The sequence below is a fragment of the Octopus bimaculoides genome, chromosome 9 (assembly GCF_046866305.1).
Source record: "Octopus bimaculoides isolate indiv1 chromosome 9, ASM4686630v1, whole genome shotgun sequence".
NCBI classification, from domain to species: Eukaryota; Metazoa; Mollusca; class Cephalopoda; order Octopoda; family Octopodidae; genus Octopus; species Octopus bimaculoides.
In genome coordinates this window covers 41,887,866-41,902,042 of record NC_142936.1, presented here as the reverse complement: position 1 = coordinate 41,902,042, position 14,177 = coordinate 41,887,866, and the positions used below count along the sequence as shown (strand labels likewise).

The 14,177-nt window shown below is 34.1% G+C and overlaps 1 protein-coding gene across 2 annotated transcripts in view; it reads left to right on the top strand.

The window, feature by feature from the left end:
- The first annotated feature begins 250 nt into the window (after positions 1-250).
- LOC149134066 (uncharacterized) overlaps positions 251-14,177 on the top strand; it is a 30,107-nt gene continuing 16,180 nt past the window's right edge. Inside the window, exons 1-4 of one of the 2 annotated variants that reach the window (XM_089357457.1) lie at positions 251-406; positions 3,122-3,202; positions 4,634-4,721; positions 9,993-10,054. In XM_089357457.1, the coding sequence (XP_089213583.1) occupies positions 323-406; positions 3,122-3,202; positions 4,634-4,721; positions 9,993-10,054 (315 nt within the window). In that variant the 5' untranslated portion in view covers positions 251-322. Of the gene's footprint in view, positions 407-3,121; positions 3,203-4,633; positions 4,722-9,174; positions 9,194-9,992; positions 10,055-14,177 lie in introns of both variants that reach the window. The other variant, XM_089357458.1, reaches the window with a different exon arrangement.

The window sequence follows — 14,177 nt, the reverse complement described above, 5'->3', positions numbered from 1 at the left end:
CTATGGCTTTTTTGTTATGTTTCCATCTTGGAATCTGACCAATAGAAGCTTTTTTTTTTAATTCACTCTTTCCATTTTGTTTTCAGTATTGTGTGTGACCTATCTTTCTCCACTGATGTAACACTAATGTTTTGCAACTAGGTTACCCACAGCTGCATTGCACTACAATAAGAACCAACAAAACCCATTTTTGTTCTTTCACCAGAACTTACAACTTGAATTCCATTCCATTCCATTATTTCTCTTTTTCTCTGTCTTTCTTTCTCTTTAGCTATCATCTTCAGAGTGGCGTTGGAAAAAACTAAGAGATCTTGTTCTGCAGATGAAAGAAAAAGATTTAGATGTATTGTTAAATGATGGGGTAAACCAAAAAACAGAAGAGGCAAAGGATAAATATATATTACAGGTTAAACTAATTTTTTCATTTGTCACTTTTGTTGTTAAAGTAACAAACTGATTGAGTGCTAACATAATTGACATAGTGAACTAAGAAATAATAATTAAAATTACTGTTGTAGTGAGGAGAAGTGAACTTATGCTTGTCACCTACTTATCACCTTTGTATCTTGAGGGTCCACCCTGACACCTCATTACTATTCTTATATCTTCTTCCACCTCCATTTTGATCACTCTCACCCTCTCTTTAATAACATGGGTAGCCATATAGCTCCTCTACAACAAGAAACCTGTTTTGTTCTGATCCTATTTTTTATACGTTAACCTTTCTTCTCATTGCATAATGCTATCTCCCTCTCTACTGTAACCCCACCCAGTTCAAAGGGATTTTAGTCATTGCAAAAGTGCATAGTGACCTCACTAGTGCTGGTGCCATGGAACAAAGCATCCAGTACACACTGTAAAGTGATTGATGTAAAGTGATTGTATCCAGCCCCAGAAAACCGTGGCAAAGCAGACATTGAAGTACAATGCAAACCTCTGAGATCCTGTCAAACTGTCTTACCTATGTTAGCATGGAACATCATCATCCTTTAGTATCTGTCTTCCCTGCTGTAACTTTTGCTTGTGCACGCTTTCACTCATTTTGATGGTTTGACAGGAGGTGGAAAATGAGAGGACTGCACCGAGCTTCACTGTCTGTTTTGGCATGGTCATTAAATGATACTGCTACCACTGCTGCTGTTACTGATGATAATGATGAATGACTCATATTAATTAAATCTAATGAAGGCAGAGGGAAAATTTGATTAGCATGAGCTGTGTACCCAGTGTGTCCTTGTAGTCATTGCAGGGGTGTTTTTAATTAATGAAAAGGTTTTCCTCACTATATTATGTTTAGTACTTACTCAGCTGTTGTGTTTCATGTATGCTTAAACCTAGATGATTTACAAGCCTCTGTTATATCTAATTTAATTGTCTTTCCATCAAATTGTTTAATATTCTTGTCATTAAACTGATTATATAGTAGTTTTGTCATTAAACTAACTATTTAATATTTTTTATCATTTAACTATCTAATTAACAGTCTTGTTATTAAACTAATTTTCCATTTTTTAGCCATTTAATTAAATGAATTATTTTTAGTGTTGTCATTCAACTAATTTAATAATTTTGTCATTAAGCTAACTTTCCATTTTGTATTCTTGTAGTTAAACTAATTAGTTTTGTCATTAAATTATTTAATGATTTTGACAAGCTATAATTATTTAATATGTTTATCATTAAACTAACAATGAGCTACTTTCGTCATTAAACTATCTGATAAATAGTTTCAACATTAAAGTATTTAAAAGTCTTGCCATTAAACTGATTGACTTGTTATTAAATTGTTATTAAAGTTTTCCAGTTCACATTCATGTCATTAAACTATTTCATAGTTTTGTCATTAGACTATTTAATAATTTTATTATTGAACTATTTCGTAATCCTGCTATTAAATGTTTTATTTAATAGTCTTGTTGTTAAATGTTTTATTTAATAGTCTTGTTGTTAAATGTTCTATTTAATAGTTTTGGCAGTAAATTAACATGGAACTGTTAATAGTCTTGTCATCAACCTAACCTAGTATTTAATAATTTTGTCATTAAACTATTATTTAGTAATGTTATTATGAAACTAACTTAATCAATAATCATGTCATTAAACTTATTATTTAATAGTCTTGCCATTAAACCATTATTTAATAAACCTGTCATTAAACTAACTTTAATAGTTTTGTCGTTAAAATGACTTTAATAGACTTTTCATTAAATGAAATATTGTTTAATAGTCTTGTGGTTAACCCTTTCACTGTGAAATGAAATTTCATGGTTATTCCAGTAATAATATTAAATATCTACCAAAAAGTAGAATTGGTACTTCCTGCAAGTTATATAGCTTCAATAAACTTGATATATCCCAACAGAAAATAGTTTCAAACATGACTTACCTCAACAAAAGGTAGATTGGTATATATAACTGCTTTCTGCCGTTAAGAATAATGAAATTTTGAGTAGATACACCTGCTTTCTGCAATAAAAGGGTTAAAGTATTATTTAATAGTCTTGTCACTAAATTAACTTATTAACCAGTTTTATAATATAGCTAAGCTATTTAACCCTTTCGTTACCAACTCAGCTGAAATCGGCTCTGGCTCTGAGTACAAATGTTTTGTTTTCATAGGTTTTGAATTAAAATCTTCCACCAAACCTTAGTCACAATTTATGTTCCTAACACTAGCTTAATGATAACTAAGTTATTTTACTAAATTTTTTGTTGTATTCAAGTAATTGAAAGAAACACAGAGCATCTCAAAGTAAATACTGTAACGAAAGGGTTAATAATGTTGTGATAAAGCATTATTTACCAGTCTTGTTTTAAACTAACTTTATTTACTAGTTTTATTAAACTAACTTATTTACTAGCCTTGTCAGTAAACTAAATTACTATTTAGTGCTCTTGTCATAAGACTATAATTTAAGAATTTTGTCATTAAACTATTTCCTATTTTCAAATGATAATATCTCGTTAAACTTATTGTTGAAAATCTATCAGCTTTAAACTTGTTACGTATCAAAATTGTTTTTTTTTTTAATATTTTTTTTTCTTCTGAATGTTTATTATTATTCTGGTTATATCATTTTGTGTAGTTTATTAACAATTTTTTAAAATTCTTTTCTTGCAGGAAGAAATTAGACAACTGCAAGAAGCATTAAATAGTAGTTCCAAGAAGATAAATCATTTACAGAAAGCACTTGAGTCAAAGGTAGTTTTCTTGTGGCCAATGAGATGATCTACTCTATTTTTAAATGATTTCATACATTTTACTAATGTTATTTTTTAAGTCTGGCACAAGTCCACCCATTTGTAGAGGGAGATAGGGCATAAGTTAGTTGAATCAACCACAGAACACTATTGGTAAATGGAGGCAAACTGATGAACCATAGGCAAAATAATGGTAGTGGTGGTAAAGATATAAGAGTATAATCATTTATGTAAGAGTTTGAAACCATTTTCTGGTTGTATGTTTCTTATACTAAGATATTTTTATCATAATTATCTGAACTGATTTGTATAAATTTTAGAATTTTAATACTCCTAATGAATGTGAATATCTTCACAGTAGAGGTAGCAAGGATCATATTTTCTCCTAACTAAGGATTAAATTTGGGGTAGGGGTAAAGGGTAAAGACCCTCTTCAGTCATAAATGACCATGGGGTTGCACCTAGAAAGTTATCTTTCAAGATACAAGTCGGGGCAACATTGTTTATGGAAGACCAGCAGTCACCCATGCATATCAGCGTCCTTTCTCCATGCCACCAATGTTATCCAAGAGAAAGGCAAATGCCAATACAGCTTGGCACCAGTGACATCACAATTCATTTCTACTGCTGAGTGAATTGGAGCAATGTGAAATAAAGTGTCTTGCTTAAGAATACAACACACAGCTCGGTCTGGGAATCAAACTCACTACCTCATGATTGTGAGCCTGATTCTCTAACCACTGAGCCATGTGGAGGTAGGGGAAAGAATATATTAGTAAAAATCAATAAGAAGGTTTAATCCATAAGTTATGATTCAGTTGTGGAGTACCTCATATTACCTACTATTTGTATCACTTGGAGGAATTGGAGACAAGATTTCCCCCCAAAAAGACAAGTTCTTGGTAGTGTGATCTGCTGTAATTAAAAGTCAAATTGCTTTCACATCATAGCTTTCTATTTTGGAAATAGAAAAAAAAAAGGTAGAAATTATTGTGGATAATGTAGTGTGAGAGACACTATTTGACAAAAAATGTGATTGTCATAGTTGTAAAAATGATAGGATGATCACTCACTAAATAGAATAGTTGATGTTATTGGAATATAAGTGTTGGTTGATACTCTATTAAGATCCTGCTTTAACACCATTTTCTAGATTTTTATCGTACCTTTGAGACTAGTCCTGAAAAATACAGTGTACTTTGACTCATTAAGTCTCCTGATTTATGGAACCTTTGATGGTATAGAATATGTTAGTTTTACACTGCTATCAACTTGGCCTTCTATGACACTTCTCTTTATTTATAGAATCTAATAAGTTCAATTAATGAGTATAAAAACGTTACTGACCAAAGAAAAAAAAAATTGCTGTTAGAAATATTATTAATGTATTACAATTGATGTTTCTTTTGTTTTTCTTCTTTGGAATTTACAGACAACGGCACTTCAAGAACTTGGCACAGAACATGAGCAACTTCGCAAAAAAATTGAAAACCAAAGTCACAAAAGTACAGAAAGTGACGGTTAGTTTATTTATTTAATTATTTCTTTTTCTTTTTTTGTACCCCTAAAATTTCTTGTCCCACTACAATATATAAAAGCTTATCAAAATATGCCAATGTTTCACTCGTCAGTAAGGTACTGAAAAGAAATGGAATGGTACCTGAAACCTTTAGGTCTTCCAGATTTGTGGTGATTAATTTGAACATCTATTGGTCTCCCGTAGAAGAAAAACTTCGATGGAGAAGTAGTTTCAGATGTTTACAGTTTAGCTGATTGAGGATTGGGTGAAGTGTTTAGTGTGCAGTCTAGCTGGATGGAATTAGGTATATAAGTAAAAAGCAGGAAGAAGAAATAGCATTTGTATAGGTTAGTGGTTGTATTATGTTGGAGAAGAATGAGCCTTTATCAAATAGTTGAATGATAATTTGAATTTTGTCTTGGACAGTATTCTCAGATGGAACTGAAATACCCTCTTGGAGGTGTTACAGAAAAGGGAAGAAGGTTGTTACATAAAATTTCACTAGGGGTGTTGATGATTTTACAAGATCAAAAAGAGGAGGAGCTGAGAAAAAGCAGTTAAGGATTATTGATATAGTATATTTGTGTATAGCAACAGCACAGTAGCTCAATGTAAATCCAGAGCTTTGTAGGGGTCAGTAACTGATCAAATAAAGACCAGAGGAGTATTTGACTTTGAGGATATTTCTCAGAGGGGTGGTAACACTATGCCTATGGTGGTGAGAGTAATGACTCAGAATATGTGAGTATAGGAAAGGATTTGTTGAGAGGGTAAAGTTGGTGGCAGGATGAAGTCAGCAGCAAATTTGGTGGCTTTTTTGGATAATCCTTCTTTATCATCTTGAAGCCAAAAGAAAAATAAATGGACAGTTGAGTGGCCAACAATAGCATCAGCATCCATCCAACTATAAAATATCCATTGCTCAAATCAATGAGATAGCTTCTACATGATTAGTTGATTTACTAGAAACAGCAGCCAAATCTCCTTCAAATTTCACCTTATTGTCTTTAATAAAAGACCACATTAAATAATGCAGTTTTAAACATACTATGTACATAAAGGTGCTAGAGTGCCAGACTAAATATCATATAGTATATAGTTAAATCCCTTCACATTGCAAATTCAAATATCACTGAGACTAGTTGTCCCTTCCATGCTTTTAACTGTGGAGAAAATAATGTATACAATCATGTTTTGAGGATAATTGATGTAATTATATCCACTCCCACACTGTTTCTGTCATCATCATCATCATCATCATCATCGTCATCATTATCATTTAATGTCCATTTTCCATGCTGGCATGAGTTGGACATTTTGACAGGAGCTGGCTAGGCAGAAGCCTCACTGCCTGTTTTGGCATGACTTTTGTGGCTGGATGCTCTTCCTAACACCAGCCATTATTAATGATATTTTAATTAATGTACAAAGGCATATGACTTAGTGATTAGGGTGTTGCACTCATGGTTGCAAGATTCTCAGACCAGCAGTGCGTTGTTTTCTTGAACAAAACACTTCATTTCACCTTGCTCCAGTTCACTCAGCTGTAAATAGGTAACCCTGCAACAGACTGGCATTCCATTCATTGGGAATGAATGCTGGCCTGGCTACCCAACCAGCAGAGTACCATCATTCAAATACTACAACACTGCAAGGAAGTGCGTTGTTAACAGTGGTGTGCAACATATGATAGTCTGGTTTATACAATGATACAGTAATTTTAATTTACAAAGTGGCAAATTGGCAGAATCATTTGAGCATCAGACAAAATGTAATTTATGATTTGCTTTGGTTCTTTACATTCCAAGTTCAAATCATACCAAGTTTAACTTTATCTTCCATCTCTCCAAGACTGTTTATACAGTGATATGCAGTGGACAATTGCCTTGTGATATTTGTTCTGACTTTTCATCAAATCCTGCCAAAGATAACTTTGCCTTTCATCCTCTCAGGATTGGTAAATAAAATGTCAGTCAAGTACTAGACCGCTTTAATCAGATAACCCCTTTCCTTTAAATTCCAGGCCATAATTATTATTATCATTGAAAGTTATTATTATTGGGCAGCAAGCTGGCAGAATCATTACAGCATTGCTAAAAAATGCTTTGCAGTGTTTCTTCTGGCTCTTTAAAGTCTGAGTTCTCTGTGGTGTCAATAAAATAAAATACAAGTCAAGCACTGGGGTCAATGGTGCCAATTATTCTCTTTCTCTTGAAATTGCCGGTTTTGTACCTATACTAGAAACATTTATTAATCATCATTCCTACCCTTACTCTCATTAGAAAAAACATGAACATCATAACTACTCATTTCTTCTAGCCCTCAGAATGAATCTACCTACTTAGTTAAATGACATCTACACTATACAGAAGAAATCCACTTATTAATTAGTTTGATGTATGTAACTTTTACAAAATGAAAGTAACAACTGAATTCTACCTAGTTTAGAAAATTTTCAAAAATCCCCATTTTAGTATACATATATATATATATTTTTTGATCAATGTATGGTTTTTAAAATTCTTTTATTATTGAAGATTTCAATTTCATGATTCAATCACAAAATAAATTTTTATTCAGTGACATGGTTACATTTTGAGATAGCATTTTTTAACATCTTGGTTCATATCAACTAATAAGTACTGAAGTGTGTCTCCACTGAATTTTGTTTCCTCATAACTTTCTGAAAAATAGATATTTTTTAAATGAAATTTTCAACCAATACCTTTCAGATAATAATTATGATTATATTACAATTTAATGTTAAAAAAAGGGGGAGAGTAAGTAGATATTTTATGCATCTTTACTTTGTTTCCTCATATGTTTCAGTCATGTACATTAGAATTATGTTGAAAAAAAAAATAAAGTTTTGAGGCCTATACCAGCCTTTTTTGAAAATAATCTTTGTGGAAAGGTAGAATACGAAGCTAACATTAATTATTAAATACATATTTCTTTTATTATTCTATGGCAATCTTAATCTCTTTTAAGCAAACTCAAAGGGAGCCCATCTTCTACGTGGTTGTTTAGTATGCTAGAAATAGCAGGGATCATGTGGGTCTCAAATTTTTTTTTTTTTTTTCAGTGTAGTTCTAATCTACATCATCAAAATATATGGGGAGCCAAATTCAAGGTTTGTGAAATCATCATCCTTTGACGTGGTTGAACAACCATTCTCAACCAGTTGGGATTCATAGTGTAATCAACTTTTACATCAAACTCTGGTGCATGATTTCATTGTAGTGTTCATCCTTTCTATCATTGAATACAAAAATGCAGCTCATGAGAGACCTCCGTTTCGGAAACTTCTCTGAATCACTGTCTTACTCTTATAATTTCCTTTCATTCTGTTAATCTTTCCACCTACAAGGTAGTCATTCCCTTTTCCTTCCTTTTTCATTTCTTACCCAATACTAGCTGGCTGTTGACTCTCCTAAGTTCTTTCACCCTTTGTCAGGTTGTGTTTTGTATCCAGCAAGGAGTCCAGTAATCACCCTTATGCACCAAGCAAGCTTGGTGCATGAACTACTTATGCTTTTTGTCCTGATATTTTTTCACATTAAATTCTGACATAATTACCATCTACACCATCTGAAAGGTATTTGCAGAAAATTTGTTAAAAAAAAATATATATCCATTTTTCAGGAAGTTATGAAGAAATGAAACCAAGTGCTGGGAGGTGATGGCACTCTTCTGTAGTTATGCCCTAAATTTATCTACTGAGTCAGTGAGTTCTATTAGATGAGTAAAAGATACAAAGAAAAATTCAATGTAAACATATCAAAAAAATTGCACACACCAGGAATCAAGTGTGTAAATATTATTTGACGACTAACAGAAAACTGCCTGAAAGCCAGTCATTCTGCTAGTTATTTGTAAAGTATATATAAACATATAAATTCAATAATAGGATGAATTCTTTTACAAGAATTTATCAAGTAGCTAGCGTGAAAAAAACCTCATAAGGGAAAAAATCCATCATTTATTCCCCAAAATATATTTATTTATATAAGGGCATTACTATACAAGAATGCCTCATGCTATGAGGGACTCTAAGGTCAGACTACCATAATAAACACATTTTTACTGAACGCGAGGAAATGTTGTCGAGTACAAGTTGTATAATACTACAATAACTACGAAATCATGATCTATAATTCAGTCTGTTTTTAAGGGGCTAGCTTTGAGAGTTGCATTTCCTTGCGTTCGGTAAAAATGTGTTTATTATGGTAGTCTGACCTTAGAGTCCCTCATAGCGTGAGGCATTCTTGTATAGTAATGCCCTTATATAAATAAATATAAACATTTATATATTTATCATTTAATTATCACACGAAAATGTCTTTGTTTGCTTTGATGACTGTTATTTCTATGTCTTCAAAATTCTTCATTGAATATTATTGAATATCATTATTGCTATAGTCTCATGCTTCTCTGCATTTGTCAAATTCTAGTTCGCAGCACTGCTGTTTGGTGAGTTAGATGATTTTGATTGGTTCTTTTAGCATCTGAAATGAGTCTATCAGTGTTGTATGTATTCTATATCAAGTCAGACAAGCAAGCAACAGATTTGAAATTTGACTCTAGAATTTTGCCTTTATTGTAAATTTGTGGTCTGTTTATTTATTTATTTATTTATGATTAAACTACATAAATATTTGTTTATTTATTTATTTGCGTGCGCACATGATTATGTTCCTCCTCTGCGTTCCTACCCCCCACCGTCACTTAAAAAAAAAACCCCAAGAAAAAGACTTCATTTTTCATGTTCGGTGTACGTACTTCTGCTCTTCCTATGGATAGTTTCAGTCTTGAAGAGTCAGCATGTGATATTTGGTATTTGGTTCCAGCTTTGTAACCAAAGGTGAACAATCATAGCATGGAATAACAGCAACAACATCACAACAACCACAACAACAACAACAACGAAATGATAATAATAATAATAATAATAATAATAATAATAACAACACCACTGTCACCACCATCACGGACACCACCACCACTATCACCACCACCATGAAATGTTATTCACTGTCATGACATCAGTTTCTTATCTCCTTCCCTCTTTAGTTTGGCAACCACTGCAATGCACTAAAAGCTGTGTATTTTACCCCCCCGTTGTGAATTAGTTTGGTTGATTTTTTTTTTTTTTGTTAGTGTGTACCAGTCATGTGACATGTGAAATATATTACTATGGCACTTATCCAAGCATGGTAGATTCTGTAAATACATTTGTATTTTAAGTTGCTAAATCTTCATTTCCAAACAGATTCACTGTCTCAGGAAGGTTATGCAGATCAAGAATGTTGGAGGAACCTTTCAGACTCAAAAGTAAGTATTTGAATTATGTTTTGTCTATATAATTTGTATCAGATATTTTTGTCTATTATTACATGTATTCCTTAGTCATAATGGAGGCGCAATGGCCCAGTGGTTAGGGCTGCAGACTCATGGTCATAGGATCGCGGTTTCGATTCCCAGACCGGGCGTTGTGAGTGTTTATTGAGCGAAAACACCTAAAGCTCCACGTGGCTCCAGCAGGGGATGGTGGCGAACCCTGCTGTACTCTTTCACCACAACTTTCTCTCACTCTTACTTCCTGTTTCTGTTGTGTCTGTAATTCAAAGGGTCAGCCTTGTCACACTGTGTCACGCTGAATATCCCCGAGAACTACGTTAAGGGTACACGTGTCTGTGGAGTGCTCAGCCACTTACACGTTAATTTCACGAGCAGGCTGTTCCGTTGATCGGATCAACTGGAACCCTCGACGTCCTTAGTCATAGTAAAATATGACATTTACCCCCATTAACACCCCCACCATTATTTTTATAAGTAAGTAAAATCCCTAGCTGGTGACCAGAGATGGAGGCTGTCCTCTCAATCAATATGCAGCCATGGGTTCTGCTAGATGACGGACTCTGGTGATGATGTTACTCCATGCTTTCCAATCCATAGCACTGATCTTAGCATGCTTGAGGTTGAAGCACTGTGACTTCAGGTCTTCCTCAGTTTGTTTGGCCCATGTCTTCTTTGGGGCACTGTGCTGGATTCTCCAGTGTGTGGGTCAATGTCACCACAAAATTGGTGTGGTTGTCCTCCAGTGCTCAACTATAGCCTGTACTGCCAGACTTGGTCTTCAAAGTTCAGCTGTTGCTGGTATTGTTTTCAGATGTTGTTTGAGATTCAGTCATGTAGAGAGACATCAAGTAACTGACATAGACACCACATTTGGAACTCACTAAGATGGGTGACTTTGAAATGGTATACTTTTGCCACCATGGGTAATATCAGGAAATATGGCATATATATATATATATATATATATAAATAAATAAATATATAAATAAATAAATAAATAAATAGAGTTAGTGGTTGATGTAACCGACAAAGGGATAAAATATCTGTATATACTATCAGTATCCGTTACCGGTGTTATCCCCAGACAATGATGTTCAGGGACACCCTATACATTAAGCGCAGGTGACAATAGGATAAACAAAAGTTTATCAGGAACCAATGCAAATAATTAGAAAATGGAGAAATCCATAGATTAGCCAGTACATCGATAGGACCACATTTAAACCTTGTTTATTGATACAAAGCTAACAACTGTTTCTGATCAGATACCCAGAATGTTTCTGATCAGATACCCTATACATAAATGCGAGAATAAAATTCTTCATCTTCATAGGGTATTCGAATTAGGGCAACGGATCTTCATCAGAGTGAAAAACAAGAGCATACAATATAAACAAAAAGAAGAAAGAAGAGGTAAGAAAACATAGTTTAGACAAATAGTCTAAAAGCCCAATATGTTAAGTGTACATTTAACATCTGAGCTCAACATCTGATGAGTATTTAACATCCGAGCTCAAAGAATGTAGATGACAGAATGAGCTATTAAAGGACTAGGGAATACTACAAGTTATTAATGGGAGGGTGCAGTTAGGAGGGGTGGGGTCAGGGTGTTAAAGGAAGAAGTTTTCCAGAAGCTCTATGTAGATAAGATACTAACATAATTCTCAAAGGTCAAACCTATGTTAAACAGAGTAAACTTAAGTAATGTTAAACAATTCATGTAGGTTACTAAATAAAAAATGTTCTCACAGGAAATTGATACCAAGAAACCCCCCTATGGTACACAATGGAGTAAGTCTAAGGCCAGCAGTCTCTACATTGGTTAATAACAATTTAAAACAATTCACGAGTTAAAACTGTTACGAAGGTTTTGTTTATTGATAAACAAGAAAAAGAAAGGAAGGAAAAAAGGTAAGGGAAATAAGACGAGTAGAATTTAAGGGTGACTTATGTCCTTCAGTCTCTTAACAGTATAACATATGAGAGGGGAACATAGAGACCTACAAATTAAGTTTTAAGGGGAGGCAACAGGCTGCGGTAGGCCAACAGGTCAATGAAGACTAGGGGAAAAAAATATGGCTAAACTTCGTATATAGTGAATTGTTGTAAAAATTAGGTAAATATCAGTATGTAATAAGAATATATTAAATAGGTGCTCTACAGGACAAAAATAAAATAGTGCTGATTGTTAAGCGGATAATATTTAAGGTCAAGTGACATGCTAAAACCATATCAAGCCTACAGAAGCATTAACTAGAAAGTTACCTTCCCAGGCACAAGTCTGGGCAAGGTTGCTTTATGGAAGACCAGCTATCACCCATGCATATCAGCCTCCTCTTTCCATGCCACTATACCTTTAACCTCCCCACTCTCATTCCAACTCAGTGCTAAAAATTTCAATTTTCCATTTGTAGAACTGATTCCCTTTCTTACACATCAGAGCATTCCTCTCTATCCTTGTTTACATTCACAAACCATAAACTATTGACTTTCAAGAATTTAAATTGACCATCCCCTACATCAGTTTTATCAAATTACCCTTCCTACTATCCCCTCTGTTTTAGGCTTGTAAGAGCCATTATGCTAATATTACCCCTCCCTTCATTACCCTCAGCAGGTTGCAGTATGGCCAGATGGTTAAGAAGTTTGCTTTTGCAGCCTTTAGTTCTCTGGTTTGAATCCAACATATGGCATCAAGTACAAATGTCTCTTTCATAGCCTCAAGTTGACCCACACCTTGTTAGTATAATTACATAGACTGAAACTGTTCAGAAGACTGTTGGATTGATTGTACCTGTAATCAGCCTTGTCACTGTATCATGCTGATTCTGCCTAAGAATTATGTTAGGGATACATGTAAAGATAAAGGTAAAGGTTACCTTCTTGAGGCATACCGACTCATAAGGGCCAGTTTCCTGGTTTCCATTGCATATAAATTCCCCACCTGAAGGGGACGCCGGTCCATCATGGGATTACTCATTTTTGCCAGCTGAGTGGACTGGAGCAACATGAAATGAAGTGTTTTGCTCAAGAACACAATACATTGTCTAGTCCAGGAATCGAAACCACAATCTTACGATCATGAGTCCAACACCCTAACCACTAAGCCACATACATCCACAAGGATATGTGTATCTTTGGAATATTCAGCTACTTACATGCTACTTCAATGAGTAGAAAATTCATTTAGTCAAACTATTGAATCCTCTCTGTTGAAACACAGAGAATTATTTAATCTTCCTTCCACTTTTAAAATGAAGTGTGACAGCATATTCATGTTTGATCAAGTCTGCATCTGTGGTTTGCTTAAGATTCTCATTCAGAAGCTCTATACTTTCACACTTAGGGCAAGGTCATATCTTGATATCATCAGATTTCTTTACTAGAATGTTGGTTTCAAAATTTGCCATAAGGCCAGTAGTTTCAAGGGAGGGGTAAGTTGATTATATCAACCTCAATGATGAACTGATACTTATTTTATTGACCCGTAAAGGGACGAAAGGCAAAGTCAACCTTGGTGAAATTTGAACTCAGAATGCAAAGACTGGCATGTTAACAATGCTGCCTACTCACCACCTTCTTTACTAGAATATTAAGTTATGATAAGGCAGCAAGCAGGCAGAATTTTTAGTACACTGGGCAAATTGCTTAGCAGCATTTCGTTAGTCTTTACATTGACTTTGCCTTTCATGTTTTCAGGGTTGATAAAATAAGTACCAGTTGAGTACTGAGGTTGAGGTAATCAACTTACCATACTTCTGTGGAACTTCTGGCCTTGTGCTAAAATCTGAAATCAATATTAAGCTGTGATATTTTAAGAGGAGTGTTAAGGACCTGGATGTAGAGCTTCAAAATGGATTCAGTCCATTATATTTCTTTGTTTAAATCATTGAAAGGTTGACCTTGTATTTCATACATGCAGAATCAATAAACTTAAGCACATAAGGGACCTCAGTAGCTGGCTATATTCTTTTGACACCTTAATTTAAAACCATTTTATCTAAGAGGAAACACTTTGTGTAGTGGTGAGATCTTGACAAACTGTGAAATAGAGGATAGAAATGAACTCTGAAATGTAAGTGGAACCTGCATTTGT